We start from the raw sequence: 15,840 nt of genomic DNA on the forward strand, positions 1-15,840 counted from the left end.
TGAATTTGAGTCCCACATACCAATGAATAGTTACTTTTAGACATAATGATCATTCAAACTAGCGAAAATGCTCATGTTTAGACCAAACAATTATCGTTCAAACAACAAACAAGAATGGTTGGTTTGTTTTATGCAGACATAAAAATTCTTGGCTCGTTCGCTTATCATTTAGTGTAAACGGTGCTCGTTCTGTCCCTGTATTCACTTATACTGAACAATTCTTGTTTGGATGAGTCAACAATGCATTTGCCTGTCTAAACAGGCTGCACAAGTGTGAACGCGTTAGAGGTCACGTCACTCGCTTGTTAAAATGAGAACCAGCTCGTCTAAAAGGACCATAATCAACCATTCATGTAGCTAATAATTGAGCTCCCAAACTACTTGGAGATAGTGATGTCAAATAAGAATTTTATATCTAAAGGCCCATTTACACCAGCTCATGTTCGCTAAAAAATCGCTAATTCACAATCGTTTTAGAGATGATCTGTGCATGTAAATGTGCGCCCACCGTATGCTTTTCAGGCACTGCTGGCTGATCGTTAAATTCAGTCCAACCTAAAAATTGACATTCAGCCTTATCAGCAGTTCTCCACGGGATGGGGGGGGGGGGGGTGCTGATAGCATTGTTTTCCTACGGAGAACAAAGGATCTGAGCGCAGACAAGAGCCCTAGGGCTATTAACTGCGTTCAGCTAAGGCTTCATTTGCACACCTAATTGGTACTTAAGTAGCTGAGTAGCTATTTAATACTTTATGCAAAATGATCGCTTAAAGCTGTCACTCAAACTGTCGTTTTGAGCGATCATCTGCTGGTGTAAATGGGCCTTAACCGTTTCTGTATACAATCTTTTCATACATTAGGGTAGTGTTTACCTTGTTTTTCTACTGAGTAATCTGCCATTTACATGGGACGATTATCACTCAAAAGTTGTGGAACAAATAAATTTGAGCAATATTCGTGCAGTGTAAATGCAAAAGAATCGTTCACAAATTCTTATCAGTGACTTTCGGCCAGCATAAAAAAACATGTCTGGAAGGCAGGCTTTTTGTTCAGTGCAAACTTTACCCCCTTAGTGCTTCACATAGACTTCACCGCTGGATCTTCGCTCAGCGCTTCACCTTCTGTCAGTGTAAATGCTCTGCACGAGCGCTAACTGCCTGTGTAAAAGGGCTATAAGGGTCTGTTTAGACCTGCCAATTTGTTTAAACAATCGAACAATGTCAGTTTGCTAAGACAACCTGTTTATACAGGCAGATACATTGTTGGCTCGTTCAAATAAGAAATCATTCAGTCTTTCACATTCACTGCATAGAACTATTAGTTAAAGAGACAACAATGATTTATATGCTTGCATAAAATGAACGAAAAGCAAACTTATTGAGCATTCAATCATTGGCTGCATTTACACTGAACGATGATCGTTCATCTTTGGTCGTTTTAACACAGAAGGATTATCATTCAAAGGGCCATAATCGAAAGTGTTCTGGGGTCCATCTATGTGAGGGCTATAACCTTGTGAGTGGCTCCTTAGAAAAAATGTTCATGTGCGCCCATAATTAAATCCTTAAAGATGCCCACAAGGCATACCTCAGAAGTGCCCTGTATCGGCATGCCCAGCACCTCCAAGAGCACTTCCAACACCCCTTTCCAAAAAGCTGCAACCACAGGGCAGTACCATTTGAAATGCATGAAGTCTGCCCTTTTCTCAGAGCACCGATGACACCCTGCATGTGACAAACAACCCATTCGAAAGAGTCGAATTTGGGTGAGAACCTTGATGGAAGACCTACAATTATACCATTTTATTAGCAGCAGGAGAAACAAATGGATATTGTTTTGTGACCTCCTGAATATCATCTCCAGTAAGGTGAGGGGAGAGCTGTCGCCCTTTATCAATCTCCAAGGGTGGTATTTTCATATGAATCTTTGTGAGGTGGATGCACACTAGGATCCTGACCTCTTACAATATCTATCAAGGGATACCAAGAGATGAGTAGATTAGTTAACTACTAAGGTACGTCTTAGTTGCAGGAATTTATAATTGGCAGTTCGAGGAATGTCCTTGCTAAATATCCGAAAACATTATGGTACCTGAATCTGTAAATGTTCTAAACTGTGTACCCCGTGATTCCCACCCCCACCCCAGAATTCTGTATCCTGCCAATTTTAAAACTGGTGTAAGGGTTGTTCCAAAGTGGAGTTTTGGCTATAATTCCTTTAAACTGTGCCAGTGTCTTAGCTTGTTGTCAGACCTGCCTGTATGGGAGCAGCACCATCCTTAGCAGTGTAGGGGGTTTCTCTAAGACAGGCCACAGAGTTTGTTTACTTAGGACAGTGATGGCGAACCTTTTAAAGACCGAGTGCCCCAACTGCAACCCAAAACCCACTTATTTACCGCAAAGTGCCAACATGTCAGGGGGCGGGGCTTACTACGACGTATGACTTTACCCCCGTCATTCTAAAAAGGACAGGGCCACTTCAAAATAGACAGGGTGCAGATTTTGACTGCTTTTTAGATGCGGAAATACTGCAGAATGTCCTCAACAAAACTTTTGTGGAAAATTCAGCAGCATTTCCGCATCCAAAAAACAGCCCTGCCCATTTCCGCCACATGTAAACCTACCCCAGTGGTAATAGTGACCCCCCCCCCCCCTCCCAGCAATAATAGTGACATCCCACAGCGGCCCCCAGTATAATAGTGACCCCCTTCCAGCAGTAATAATGGTGACACCTCCCAGCAGTAATAATAGTGACAACCCCCCCTTCCCCAGTGGTCCCCCAGCAGTAATAATAGTGACACCCCCCCCCCCTCCCCCCAGTGGCTCGCCCCCCCCCCCCCCCCCCCCCGAGACCCATATACTCACCCCTCCTCCTCGTAGAAGTGCCGCTCCTCTTCTGTCTGATCGCTGGTGCACACTGACGTCAGTGTGCTGTCGGATGCCTCCTCCACCTGCTCTTGTGGAACCAAGTAGGAGATGTCGGGGGAGGAGGATCCCGACTGCACACTGACGTCACAGTGTGCGTCGGGATCAGCGCAGATAGCAGCACTGATGGCAGCGCGCTGATGAGTGAATGCCTGCAGGGGACCCGCGCCCCCTGCAGGCATTCACTAATGTGGTGAGCGGCCGATGGTGACGCATGCCAGCAGGGAGTGCTCTGCGTGCCACCTCTGGCATGCATGCCATAGGTTCGCCACCACTGACTTAGGATATGCAATAAATGATGCTCAACATTAGGATGTTCCTCATTCATTATCCATGATTTGAATGTATCGTAACTGTCCAGCCAGGTAATATAGATGCATGGTAATAATGGACATGTATTCTGAAAACATATACAAAAAAAAAAGATACATGACTAGTAAGACCGATCCAGTCTGATCTTTGGGTGATATAAAATAGACAATCCAAGCTTAGGTCTACCATTTCCCCAAATAATGTGCCGCATCAAGTAAAGAAAGCTTGTGGGACAATTGCTAGCGCAAATGATATGGGTGACAGGGCGCAGCTGTATCACTTAACTAAGTACATGGAGCATTTGAGGCAGCCTCCATGATGTTCCTTTTAGCCTTACATTATTAGTTGTAAATACTTCCATGTTAGAACATGGAATTATTTACAACTAATAATGGGCTAAAAGGAACATCATCCCTAACCCTAAGCGTCCACGCCAGGTAACAAGCAATACACGGGATGCAGCAATACATGTAGCCCTGGCATAGATATGCTTCCGTCACCGTGCAGGACAGAACAGGAAGCCGCGGAGACGAGCCGGGACGGGAGATGTCATGTCGGCTGTGACTGGGGAGAAGGACGAGCAGCGTGGAACGGCCAGTGAGAGAAACTGCTGCAGCGGGGAGCACAGGCACGGGGACAACAGTGCCGGACACCTAATAGCAGCCGCGGCGATTACACAGCCGACCACCACAGTGCAGGCGCAGGGAGTTTTTTAAGCAGCCAAGGAGGTGGAAGGGGAGAATGCCGCATAGAATACTATTAACTGTCGGGGAGCGCCATTTACAGACGGGGATCCGGGAGGGGAGACCAGGAGCGGGTATTACAGGGCTGTGGAATACAAAGCAGGAGCATAATACAGTATTAACAGGGAATAATATAATTATACTTACCAGCCAGAACCTGCAGCCAATCCTCATTATGGGGTGTCACCAGGCAGTTAGTCTTGTCTCCACCAATACTTTCTGGTGGCGTCAAGATACCATAATACCCACTTAAGCAGCCTCGCCAGTAAGGGCCATAGTGAAGATTTGGTGGCGGCTGTCGGGCAGGCACCCGATTGGCTCCTTTAACTGCCTGTGCTTTTGAGAATGGAGCTTTCAGGGAAAGCTCTTTCAGCCCCTTTCAATAAAGATATAAGAGCCTTGACCTTTTAGCTCTCTGGAAGGCTGACCATTCAGATGTTAAGTCTAAGGCTCGGCTCGCACAAGCGTATTTGAATTGCATATTACGCAGCAATTCAAATTTGGTTTTCGCTGTTAAACTCGCATATACAGCAAAGGGAAACCCTGCACACTTGCAGTAGTTGTCTGTCTGTCTTCACTTCATAAGAAATAGTTGTATGGGCAATATTCGAATTTTGTAAGGTTTCTTGACAGGATAGCTGGGTTCACCTTGAGTAAAGGTCCATTTACACAGGACGAATGCCGGGCAAACTATGCCCCACACTCATCCCTGTGTTTCCTCGATCCCATGCTCCTGCACAGGAGCTGGCTGGCTCACGGCCAGCAGTGGGGCGGGGCAGTGCAGGAGATTTCTCTCCTCTCCATTGAGATGATACAGCGGCCGCTCACTACTGAACAGCAGCTGTTTAAACTGCATGATGTGCGATGAGCTAAGCACCAGACTTTGAAATGAAAGCAGTTCTTATTCCCAGCCATGCCAGTTGCATTATATGGTACAGTGTTGGCAATTTCTTTTTAAAATGTATCTTGTAAGTATCAGCAGGTTGAAGAGAACTGGTTTATAAGGACAAGCCTCTAAATCACTGTTGAGCCCTATTGGAGTTTTCTCGGACTTCACTACTGATGACCTATTCTCAGAATAGATCATCAATAGTTCATCGGCGGGGGTCTGCTGCTCAGGACTTCTTGCAATCAGCTGTAATATGAGGCCTGTGAGGACGGAGCTGGAGGCGTTACAACTTCACCCACCTAGCAGTGGCCTGCATTGGTCATGTAGTCACAACTCCCAGTAAATTCAGAACTGAAGTCTTGTCATGGATGTTTTCTGACACTTTGATATTGATGGGCCATCCAGTACCCCTACCAGACGGATGACAAAGCTGTAGTGCTAAAGTGTTTTTTCTTCTTCGTGATTTACCAATGATGCTCTATACATTAAGCAACAACTATGTCTGGAACTTGAATGGGATTGATCTGCAGTACTAGACAACGCCACTATGAAAGGTATAGCACTGGGCATATTAAACTATGAAGATGACACAGTGCTCAGTCAGGTATTCTTTGGGGACGCTTTGTATCGGACCTTCACTGATATAATGGCCTGCCCAAGGCCATCAACCTCAAAATCTCTTGGGCTTTATTCACACAGCCTTGTCCTTATTGGCTGTACAGAAAATGGCAGCAGAAGACATCCAATGTTAACAGATGTCTTAACACCACATAGGCTATTCGTTTTCCAGAATAGGACATGCTGTGATATCTCTATGGCCCCTGTAGGAAAACTTAAATGTGTAAATACACAAAAGATTCTGGTTGTTATGGGTGTTCTCTGTTGTAGTACGTCTTAATGACACATTATTTTTTATTTTGAGATTGATCGCCAGTATATTTTTGATTATAGGAGGTACTACTTTTTTCTTTTTTTCTTAAATTACGCAGACTCTTTAGAAGATCCGTATGCTATACCTGAAGTCTTTAAGAAACCTGCTAGCAGACAAGGCGATAAAAGTAAGGATGGCGCCCGGAAAATATTTAGTGGACCAAAGCGGGTAAGTATTTTTGCTACAGAAAAAGATTCATATGTTCATTGTTTTCCAAATAAATACTCTTGCAAATGATGGAAACAACTTGATTTTACATAGAAGAAAGAAATTGCCAAACTTTTGGCATCTAAGAGGTTACTTAGAATGAAAATAGTGTATGCGCTTTCCAGGAAACCCAATGGTCCTTATAATTGCGAAGTTTTGGTAGACTCTTAGTGATGCCTGTCACAGATGACAATCATAAGATTTCTGGGTAAACAACTCTCCTATTTGTTTTCCTCAGCTGAGCTGAAGTTGGACTACATACTATGTATAGGCAATGATCAGTGTCATAGCACTCCGTCAATCGCTTAGGCACCTACATCCCCCTCCCCCTTTCTCTAACGGTCGATGTATGCCTTGGAGTTCTTTAATTCACATTTATAACTTGTCTGGTTTGTTTAGGATGCCTTAAACCTTAAAAGGATCAACCGCAGTAAATTAACGGTGCTTGGTCCTGGGCTTTAATCCCAGCTGATAGCAAAAGTATGGAGCAGGATTAAAGCTCATACTGCTGTTCCTGCAATGAAGCAGAAGCGGGTCAGGTCCTCTGCACTTGGACAAAGCTGAGGACCCAGAGGAGAAGGGAGAAGCGTTTTTTAACCGCTTCTGCCTTCTCCTATCCCAGCTACATGTTGCTTTATGAGCGGTACATACTAAAGAGAGAAAGCGAAAACGTTACTTCTGCTATTCGACATGGCGATCATGTGACACTGGGTGTTCCCCTAGCACAGCCGACCTACAGGGTCCTAGCAGATCCTGATCAGCTCCTTTTAGTGACTACTGTCACTACAGGGGGATGTAACTGGGCCTCCTATGGATGCCCCAGCTATAGTGAAAAAGGGTAAAATTAAATAACAAAAAAAAGACTATGTATGACCCCCGAGGGTCTTATGACTTTATTACAAAAATAAGTTTAAAAAAAAATTAGACTAAATTAAAAATACATGCATAAAATGATCAGACACCAACCAAAACCGCCGTATGCGCCCTGTAATCCAAAACTATACTAAATATATGTATGTTAAAACCTCAAACAAAATGAGGAACCCATTACTGTACTATATATTGGCATAAATATACAAATTTTAAAAGCCAAGTAAAAAAAAAAGTAAAAAAATTTATATATATATAATTTTTTTTTTTTAAAGCTTTTTAACCTTAATAAAGTAAAACTGAAAACGAGCCAGTGGAAGAAAAACGTAAAAAAAATAGTGCAGCAATATATAGATTTTTTTTTTTTCTTCTGTTACCAAAATTTAAAGCAATAAAACCACCTCATGGGTAAAATCCCTAAGGCCCAATGTCCAAAGGCAGGTTTGACTTGTGGAAGATACACAAATCAAACCGCCCATAAGGAAATAAAGCACATATCTGCAGTGAAGAAAATGAAGACCCGAACGGGTAAGTAGAAGACCTGCAGTGTCCTCAGCCGCGGGCAGGGTCAAATTCCGTGGGGTTAAAAATAGAGTATCCCATTAAATACTAGCTCATTGGTGAAAATTGTTTTTTACTAAAAGCATAGCTGCACGTAAAAAGCATGCCAGGTTTCCCACACAAAGTTTACGACTTCCTGGAAGCCCTGAAGAAAAATCAGAGGTGAGAGAAAAACATGTACAAAGACCTAAGTCACAGAAAAAAAGCCAACTATGCATCCCCTGATATGTTGCAGGATCGGCTCAATCACCATGTTCCCTGATAGCATGCAGAGAGCCAGATTGCAAGATGAGGGAGCAGGCTGTTCAGTGCGGACTAAAATACAGCCACACACCTCAAACCAAATTGGGGGGGGATGACTGCAGATAATCTGCACATGTAAACCAAGATACTAGATCCTCCATGCCCTTCCGTATCACATCTTGTATCCAAGCTAGAGCCTCCCTACAAGTCTTCAGTTTTCTACAATAAATGATGCTTTCCTCTAATATTGTAATCCTTTTACTTATATCCATGTTACAATCGCACAGAGAAAGTTTCATTTCCTCTGACAACTTCTAGGGGCTTGGCTTTTCTTTGACAATGAATGTAAATTCAAGATACTCGCCATGTTGCCTAACCTCCTCCTTATGGGATGTGTCTGTCAAGCCTCCATTTGGCTGTGGCGATCATATGATTAACCCTTTCCTGCTATAGGACGTAGTGTTACGTCCTACAAGGTTGGGGTATGTATGAAGAGATCGCGGGACGATCTCCCTTCATACAAAGTGAACACCGGCTGTTTCTTACAGCCGACACCCGGCGCCTGAGTGGAGCTATTAACCAATTAAATGCTGCTGTCAATACTGACTGCGCCATTTAAATTCCCTGAATGATCATCCTACTGCAGGAGCGATCAAAGAAAGCATCACTAGTTGTTGTTACCTCTGGGGACTAAAAAAAAAAGTAAGAACGATGATGAAGTTTTTTTACTTATTGCTGAAAACAAACTAATAGAAGTCCAGAGAAAAAACCCTTTTGCCATATTTACCATAAAATAATCTAATTTCGTAAATAAAAATACATATTTGTTATTGCTGTGTCTGTAAAAGTCCAATCCAGCAAAGTAACACATTATTTAGCCCCCACAGTGAACATAGTCAGAAAAAAAAGTGATAGCCAGAAATGGGCTTTGTTGGTCATTCTGTCACCAAAAAAAGCAATAAAGAGCGATAGTCGTATGTATTCCAAAATGGTAGCAACACAAACTACAGGACGTCCCGCAAAAAAATGAGCCCTCCCACAACTATGTAGACGGAAAAATAATTTATTGCGTGGAGAAGATGGCAGAAAATTTTAAAAAATTAAATGTCTGAAAAAAATAGTAGTATTGCAAAAAAAAAAAAAAAAACCTATACAAGTTTGGTATCTTAGTAATCGTACCGACCCACAGAGTAAAGTTATGTCTTCTTTGTTGCAGTTTGTGCGCCATAGAAACAAGATGGACCAAAAGATGGCAATAGTTTTTTTTCATTTCACTGCATTTAGAATTTTTTGAAGGTTTTTCAGTACGTTAACTAGTACCATTGAAAAATACAACTCGTCCCGCAATAAAAACAAGCCCTCATACAGCGACGTCGCTGGATAAATAAAGGAGTTTTATGAGTTTTTAAAAGGAAAAAACGTAAATAGGGGTTGACAGGTCTGTCAGTAAGGGGTTAAACAACCCATGTGACTGCTGCTGAGCAAGTAAACAGAAAACTGCCCGGGAGGGGGGCAGATGAGTGTGTTTTGGCTGTTTTTTCCTTTTTTTTTAATACGTGCATTGGAGGAATAACTTTGTACTGCATTATTATGTTGTCTCTCTAGTCTCCCACAAAAGCTGTTTATAATGCAAGACACTGGAACCACCCTGAGGCAGAGGAGCTTCCTTCCTTACCTGTGTCCAAAGCTCAGTCTGCACCAGTAAGTAGACTTCTAAGAATGTTTGCAATATATGAGGAACATTTTGCTTTACTTCTAGTTATTCCTTATTTTAAACGTGATGATTTTGGCAGGCCTACTGAAAGTCAAATTGAAATACGCAGTTTTGACTGTGGATTTCCTGCATTTTCTGTTAGTTAACCAGGCATTTGTCCAAACCTCATGTAGAATTTCCATATCTGCGTGCATTAAACCCTTCTAGCATTTCATCTGTCACGGCATGTTTCGTCAGACTGCTTTGCTCTTTCCATTCAGCACCCCTCAATGAAAGAAGTTTGTGAGTCTAAGACCACTTGGCAGCTTCTCGGTTTGTTAGAATTAAGTCCAGGACGCTCAGTGTCTATGCTTGACCAGTTAATGAAGCAGGAAATATTTCTGTAATAACATAGCTGGAACTAACATTTAGTAGGGTCGCCCAAGCTTGTATGCCTGTTGTACAATGATGGGGCAAGATGAGATTTTGGGAAAGTTTATGGAACTAGACCTTGGTAAGTTCTTCCCGTAACTGCGTCAATGATCCGGGTTACATCTTGAACACCCTCCGGCCCATCTAGTTCCACAGATTTTCTATCCTCTTTAAATCTAGACTGTTGGCAGGCCATTGTAAGGTAGGCGTCTTATTGCCCTTCAACTATTTTTTGACCTTGTAAGTTCTCTCCAATTACAATTCATAACTTAAACTACAGGATGCAATGTAACCCCTGTACAGTACTGTATTTTGACCATGCATGTTGTATTTACTGAGCTGAATCCTCCTGGAATATGCATTTTGATACATTTCCATATTGCACTTGAATTTCTGGTTACAGTTTTTGTATACCTGTGCTTTGAAGTTGGCCCATGCCTTTTGTAAGAGAAACGCCTCCAGACCATCGGGGACACTGGATTCTTCAATGTAGATACAAAGCAGTTAGGGCTACACTCTTCCATTACTTCTACATCAAACTATCTGGACAGTTAAGCTTCAATTTTGGCTCGTGTGAAAAAATAACTTCTTTCCCTTGCTCAATAGTCCATTTTACATGTTCTTTAGGCCCATTTTGAAATCCAACGCCTGCGCACAGTACGGCTGGTTTCCCACGGGACGTATTCTCGGCAGAAATCTTGCAGTTTTGCCACAGCAAAAAACAGCGAGATTTCTGCCGGGAAAGCACCGCTTCAAAGCCCGTGGCACTTAGCTGCATGCTTTTCCGTTGCGTCCGGCTCCTCCATAGAGTAGAGTGCGGCTACAACCGATTAAAAAAACAAATAGACATGCTGCGGCTAAGGAATCCACGCCACAGCTATACCCTATCTGCAGGCACAAAGCTAACCAGTTTTAGCTTAGTGTCTGTAGGAGGCCTACCTCTCCTATATCTGCAGCGATTTCTTCCTGACTCTGGGAATATAGGGCATGAATATCAGGTCAGTGTTGATTTGGCTCTGACCCACCAGCCATAGTGGCTCCCACTTTGGGGCACTCCTGCCATTCCAAAAGCAGGCAAGCACTGGGGCACACACTGCTGGACTCATCCCTACGTCTTCCCTCTATTCCCCTCTCCTCCCACCCCAGCACACACACACACACCACCACCGTTTGGCCCGCAACCCCCATCCTAGTTCAGCATTCCTTCAGTGTGCAGCTGGTCTCCGTCGCTCCCTTTCTTCTCCTTAGGCCTTTTTCATTGCTGGGATCGCGGCCTTGCGGTAATTGCAGGCCTTGTTACGGTGGTGGCGGCTGCTGAGGCCGATCAGGGCCCTCCTACGCAACTGCAGACTGCTAGTCTATGATGTTGTGTGCAGATGGCACCTACTATTTGCAGTCATCTGTTCAGAGCGTCCCATGCCTGTATCCATGCACCCCCCCTCCCTCCCCATCTCACCCTTGAGCGCAGTGCTTGCCGCACACCCAACACAGCATCCACGGGTGCAGATTCTGCGCTGTACTTTCTGGGCCTCATGTGCTACTTTAGGCCCTGGGTTCAGGCTAGCATCCAACACTTCTGGTGGGCAAGCTTAGACAGGGGAGGGCTTCTTGTCCTGTCCTTCAATTTACACTGCCGGGACGGGCTTCCTGTAGTTGGCTCCTCCTATTGGCTGTGCCCCCACCCCTCCTCTTTCCAAAAAATCGAGCATCAGGTTCTGGTTTTCTTACCGCATACTGTGGTGTATTGGAACCAGTAGTACACAATATGTTCACCTTCTCGTGACTCTTAAGTGTTTCCAGCTCTGCTTCTAGAACATCTCAGGATAGGGTAAGTGCTGTCTGGCAGCTAGAACTCTTGCTCTGTTGCTCCTACAGTTCCAATAGCAGTAGGCTCATTTAAGAGCTCTCTACTGACCAGCTTGCAATATCTAACTACAGGGCCTAAGGCTCCAAACAAGGCCCAGCCAGAATCACGCATTTTGCATGTGTGCGTACCAAATTCCTATTAGATAGTCTGAGCTGTTATGCCTCTGTTTTGCCTAAAGTCGGATGGCTGGTGACCTGCCTGCAGGCACTCCTCTTGTCCTACTCTTGCCATCTACTGCACGCTTTTTTTCTTGGGCGGTATTGGCTCTTACTAAAGCGTTCACCACCATTATGGAGATACTGGACCGCTCTTTCTGTCAACAGCAAGTAAGCAAATCTGACAATGATTATTTTGCCACGTCCCTCAACAGGGTAAATACAAAAACTGGCTAGGCCTTCTTGCTCGAGACATTCTTCCAGTTCTCATGCATTGGCAGCCCCCCACAGTCCCTGCGGGGACATTTTCTTAACTGTTTTCCAGCGAAAGTTGATTAGACGGGGAACTTTCCGACTCCTCATTCGGATTCCGACCTGCACAATGAGCAAGTGGCTAAGCTCTCTTGTCGGGTTGATGGCCTAATAATGGTGGTGAAGGAGATCCTTTAGGAGAAAAAAACATCCCCCCTCCCACAACCCCCAGTGTCCCGTTTTGTCTAAACATACCATCTTCCCTATGGTCAGTAGGGCCGCTACTGAATGGGCTAAACCGTTATGTTGAGACATTCTTGCTGGCTCTCCTCATTGTGAATTAGCAATCATTACCCAGCAGATAAGCCAGGTGATAAAGCTCATCTGTGAAGCTTTATTAGATACAGCCAGACTATTGGCTTGCTTTCCCGTTTAGCAGATTACATCTCTAAGTTGCCAAACTAGACAAAATTATTTCTAAGGCCACAGTTGGAAAGTGTTTGCATATCCCACATAACAGATCAAACTGTGCGAGATCTGTCCAAAAGAAACCAAATCATTTTCGTTACTTTTAGAGGCCTTCTTTTAAACCATGTCTTTCCTGGCATTGCATTCCACAATCCCTTTCCAGATCACTTCTTCGTCTCCAGGATTCAGAGGTCCCTTCAAAGATGAAGCTATGCTTTGGGCAATAGTCAACCTATCCTCTCAAGACATAATCATTGTGGTTTCTCAAGTTTTTTTGCTGTTTTTTTTCAGTTCCATTTTTTTGTGGTACCCAAGAAAGATAGCACTGTCAGGCCTGTTCTGAACCTGAAGAAGTTGAATCAGTATGTCAATGTCCGACATTTCCTCATTAAGTAACGGAGATCCATCATTGCATCCATGGAATTGGAAAAGCTTAATCCTTCAACATCAAGGCGACCTAGCTTCGGGTCCCTATCTGTTGAGTGCATCAGCATTTTCTTTGCTTCACCATTCGTTTTAATCACTATCAATTCACGGCCGCTCTATCAAGCTTGCCATGGTCCCTGAACCTTTACAAAGGTTGTGGCATTAATGATGGCTCTGCTCCACTCCAAAGGGAATAGTGCCCATTCCCTATCTCGACATCATGGTCGAGATAGGTCGAGTCTCCACGTTGTTCTGAACATCCTGTTCAGGTTTGCTTGGATCATCAACCAACCTAAGTCTTCCTTCTCACAGTTGCAACGTCTGGACTATTCAAAACAGCTCAAACGCCTGTACTACTGCCGTCAAAGAAACTACTTCTCCAGAAGCAGGCGCACTCGGTTAATACTCAGAATCCTGGAACCATTCGTTACTGCATGAGTGCTGGGGCTTATGCCCTCCTCTTTCGTGGCGCTTCTTTTCGGCCAATTTTACGCTCTGCCTCTCCAGTGGATCATGAACAAATCCGTGGAATCTCTCAATCGAAAGATCTGAATATCTCTGCATTTTCAGCACTCCCTTCTTTGGTGACTGGATTCCCTACAGATCCATCTGGGGAGCTCCTTTCTCGCTCTCCAATGGCAGCTACTCACCACTATTCACTTGGACCAAAAAAGAGACTACCAGCTAAATGTTAGAACTTTAGGCCATTCTATTGTGGTTTCATCACTTTAAATCCCAATTGGCAGATCTTCCAGCTCCAGTCCAAACCGACGACACAACGCAGTCATGTACATAAATCATCAAGGTGGGACTGGAAGCATAAAGGTCATGGCAGAAAAGGCAAAAATCTTGACCTGGGTTGAAGATCATTTTTCAGCCCTCTCGACAATCCACATAAGGGGGATGGACAACTTGATAGCGGACTTTCTCGGCAGGAAGATTGTCTATTCGGGAAAACAAGGGCTACATCCAGAGGTCTGTCGAGCACTTTGTAGAAGATGGGGTCAACTGAATGTTGATCACATGGCGTCCTTTAAGCCTAAGTTCCTTAAAGGATCAAGTATCTGCACTATTCATAATTTTCGAACGCCCTCTTGCTTCAAAATCGTACGTCTATATTTTTCTATAGGAGGTCGCTCACGCTGCCCCTCCATGCCATTCTCCAGTACCACCATGGGATCTTAATCTGCTACTGGATGTACTATGGTACTTTAAGATATTGAATGAAGTTCCAGCTTGTCTTCTGGCCTTGAAGATGCCCACCTTAGCGATCGCCTTCATCTTTCCGCTTAGTGTCTACCTCCTAGTGGCAGAAGCTATACCCACAGTCTTAAGCGGTGTCCCCCAATAAACGGGACAAAGGGGTTTTACGGTAAAATTTGGCCGCTAAAAATGCTAATTCGTCATGTGATAGCTATTTTTTTTGTGCCGCGTAAAAGTCAGCAGCATGTTCCCTGTGTAATCTAAGGTTTTACTGCTGACAGTGATGAAACTACACTGGGGACAAGCGATCGCTTCTCCCTAATATAGTCTGATTGACCTGCATGAAGGCCAGAGAGAGATGAGCACTGAACGGGTTTTGATGAGCAGTAGGTTGCTTCTGTAAACGGACCCATAGCCACTTCTCAAATGTTTTCATACCAAAAAAAGGTGCCTTCAACTTTTTTGTAAATGTGTATGTAACGTTCAATTCATTATTTTCCATATTGTGTCCCCCTCTGCCAATGTACTTTTTATATCCTTCCCTGTGTTCTCCATAATGATGTCATTGTAGGCAAGCTGACATGCTATCACTGCAGCAATGACTGACTCACCGACATGCAGCGAGGCACTACGCTAGCAGTGATGCCGTTAGCTGAAAACTTTCCATTTTCTTTTCCCTTCTAGTTTTGTGCTGGTTCTCCATTTTTTGCGTTGTGTATTTTTATGTAATTATTTATTCTTCCACTACAGATAAAGCCATCTGAGACTTCAGCTCCAAAAGATGATGGTGTTTTCAAAGCGCCAGCTCCTCCTCCTAAAGTTATCAAAACTGTGACGATTCCAACACAGCCGTATCAAGACATAGTAACTGCACTGAAATGCAAGAAGGAGCACAAGGAAGTGAGTTTCTTCTCCCCTCTATGGTGCTGCTCCCTTCCTCACTGTTTACATTCTATTTCTAAAGTACTTTGTATTCCACATTGAAACAAAAATTTAGGAGATCCTGTGATCTAATATTGCAGTTTTATCTATTCACTATTAGGGCCATCTTACATGCGACGACCTGTTGGATGCAAATGCCCGCCCAAGAGGTCGTGCCCAGCAATAATCACTTTTGTGCTTCTACACTGGACCGGAGCAGGCCAGGGGATTGTTTCAGCCTAGCCGCCTCCATTCACAATAAACAGGAAGTCATTCGTAGATGAGCGACTGCCTGTTTACACGGGCTGATTTGTTCAGTTTTTATACATGCAGCAACTGAACGAGAGGCAATTGAATTCTTGTTCAGTCAGGGGGCACGTATTTAACCTGAACGATAATCATGCAGCTCCCTGTTGGTTTTATCAGCCTGTGTAAAAGGGCCCTTACAGTATCTTGGGTAAAGAACAGAAACATTAAACTATATAATGCTAAATTATAAAAGTCAGGCACATTTCTTGTGACATAATTACATAGCAAAGGCTTGGCGAATCAGTTTGAGGAGGCAAAAGGACAAGTTTGAAAGATTTTTTATTTTTTTTCTTTCATTTTAAATATATAGTTCCAATTTTATTCTCCTCCTACGAGAGGGGCAAACCTGATTTCATAGAGTTAACCCTTATACATCATAGAAAGGTGTTTTGCAAAATGATGTAACTGGACCTTTACTAAATGTCCAAAAATAT

At 43.7% G+C, this 15,840-nt stretch overlaps 1 protein-coding gene across 2 annotated transcripts in view; it reads left to right on the top strand.

The window, feature by feature from the left end:
* The window catches only part of WAPL (WAPL cohesin release factor), a 65,981-nt gene that overhangs the window by 20,422 nt on the left and 29,719 nt on the right, over positions 1-15,840 (top strand). For both annotated transcript variants that reach the window (XM_066600463.1, XM_066600464.1), the window contains 3 exons: positions 5,858-5,967; positions 9,286-9,381; positions 14,927-15,076. In XM_066600463.1, coding sequence (XP_066456560.1) covers positions 5,858-5,967; positions 9,286-9,381; positions 14,927-15,076 — 356 coding nt within the window. The remainder of the gene's footprint in view (positions 1-5,857; positions 5,968-9,285; positions 9,382-14,926; positions 15,077-15,840) is intronic.

This window comes from Eleutherodactylus coqui, chromosome 4 (assembly GCF_035609145.1).
Source record: "Eleutherodactylus coqui strain aEleCoq1 chromosome 4, aEleCoq1.hap1, whole genome shotgun sequence".
In the NCBI taxonomy this organism is placed as follows: domain Eukaryota; kingdom Metazoa; phylum Chordata; class Amphibia; order Anura; family Eleutherodactylidae; genus Eleutherodactylus; species Eleutherodactylus coqui.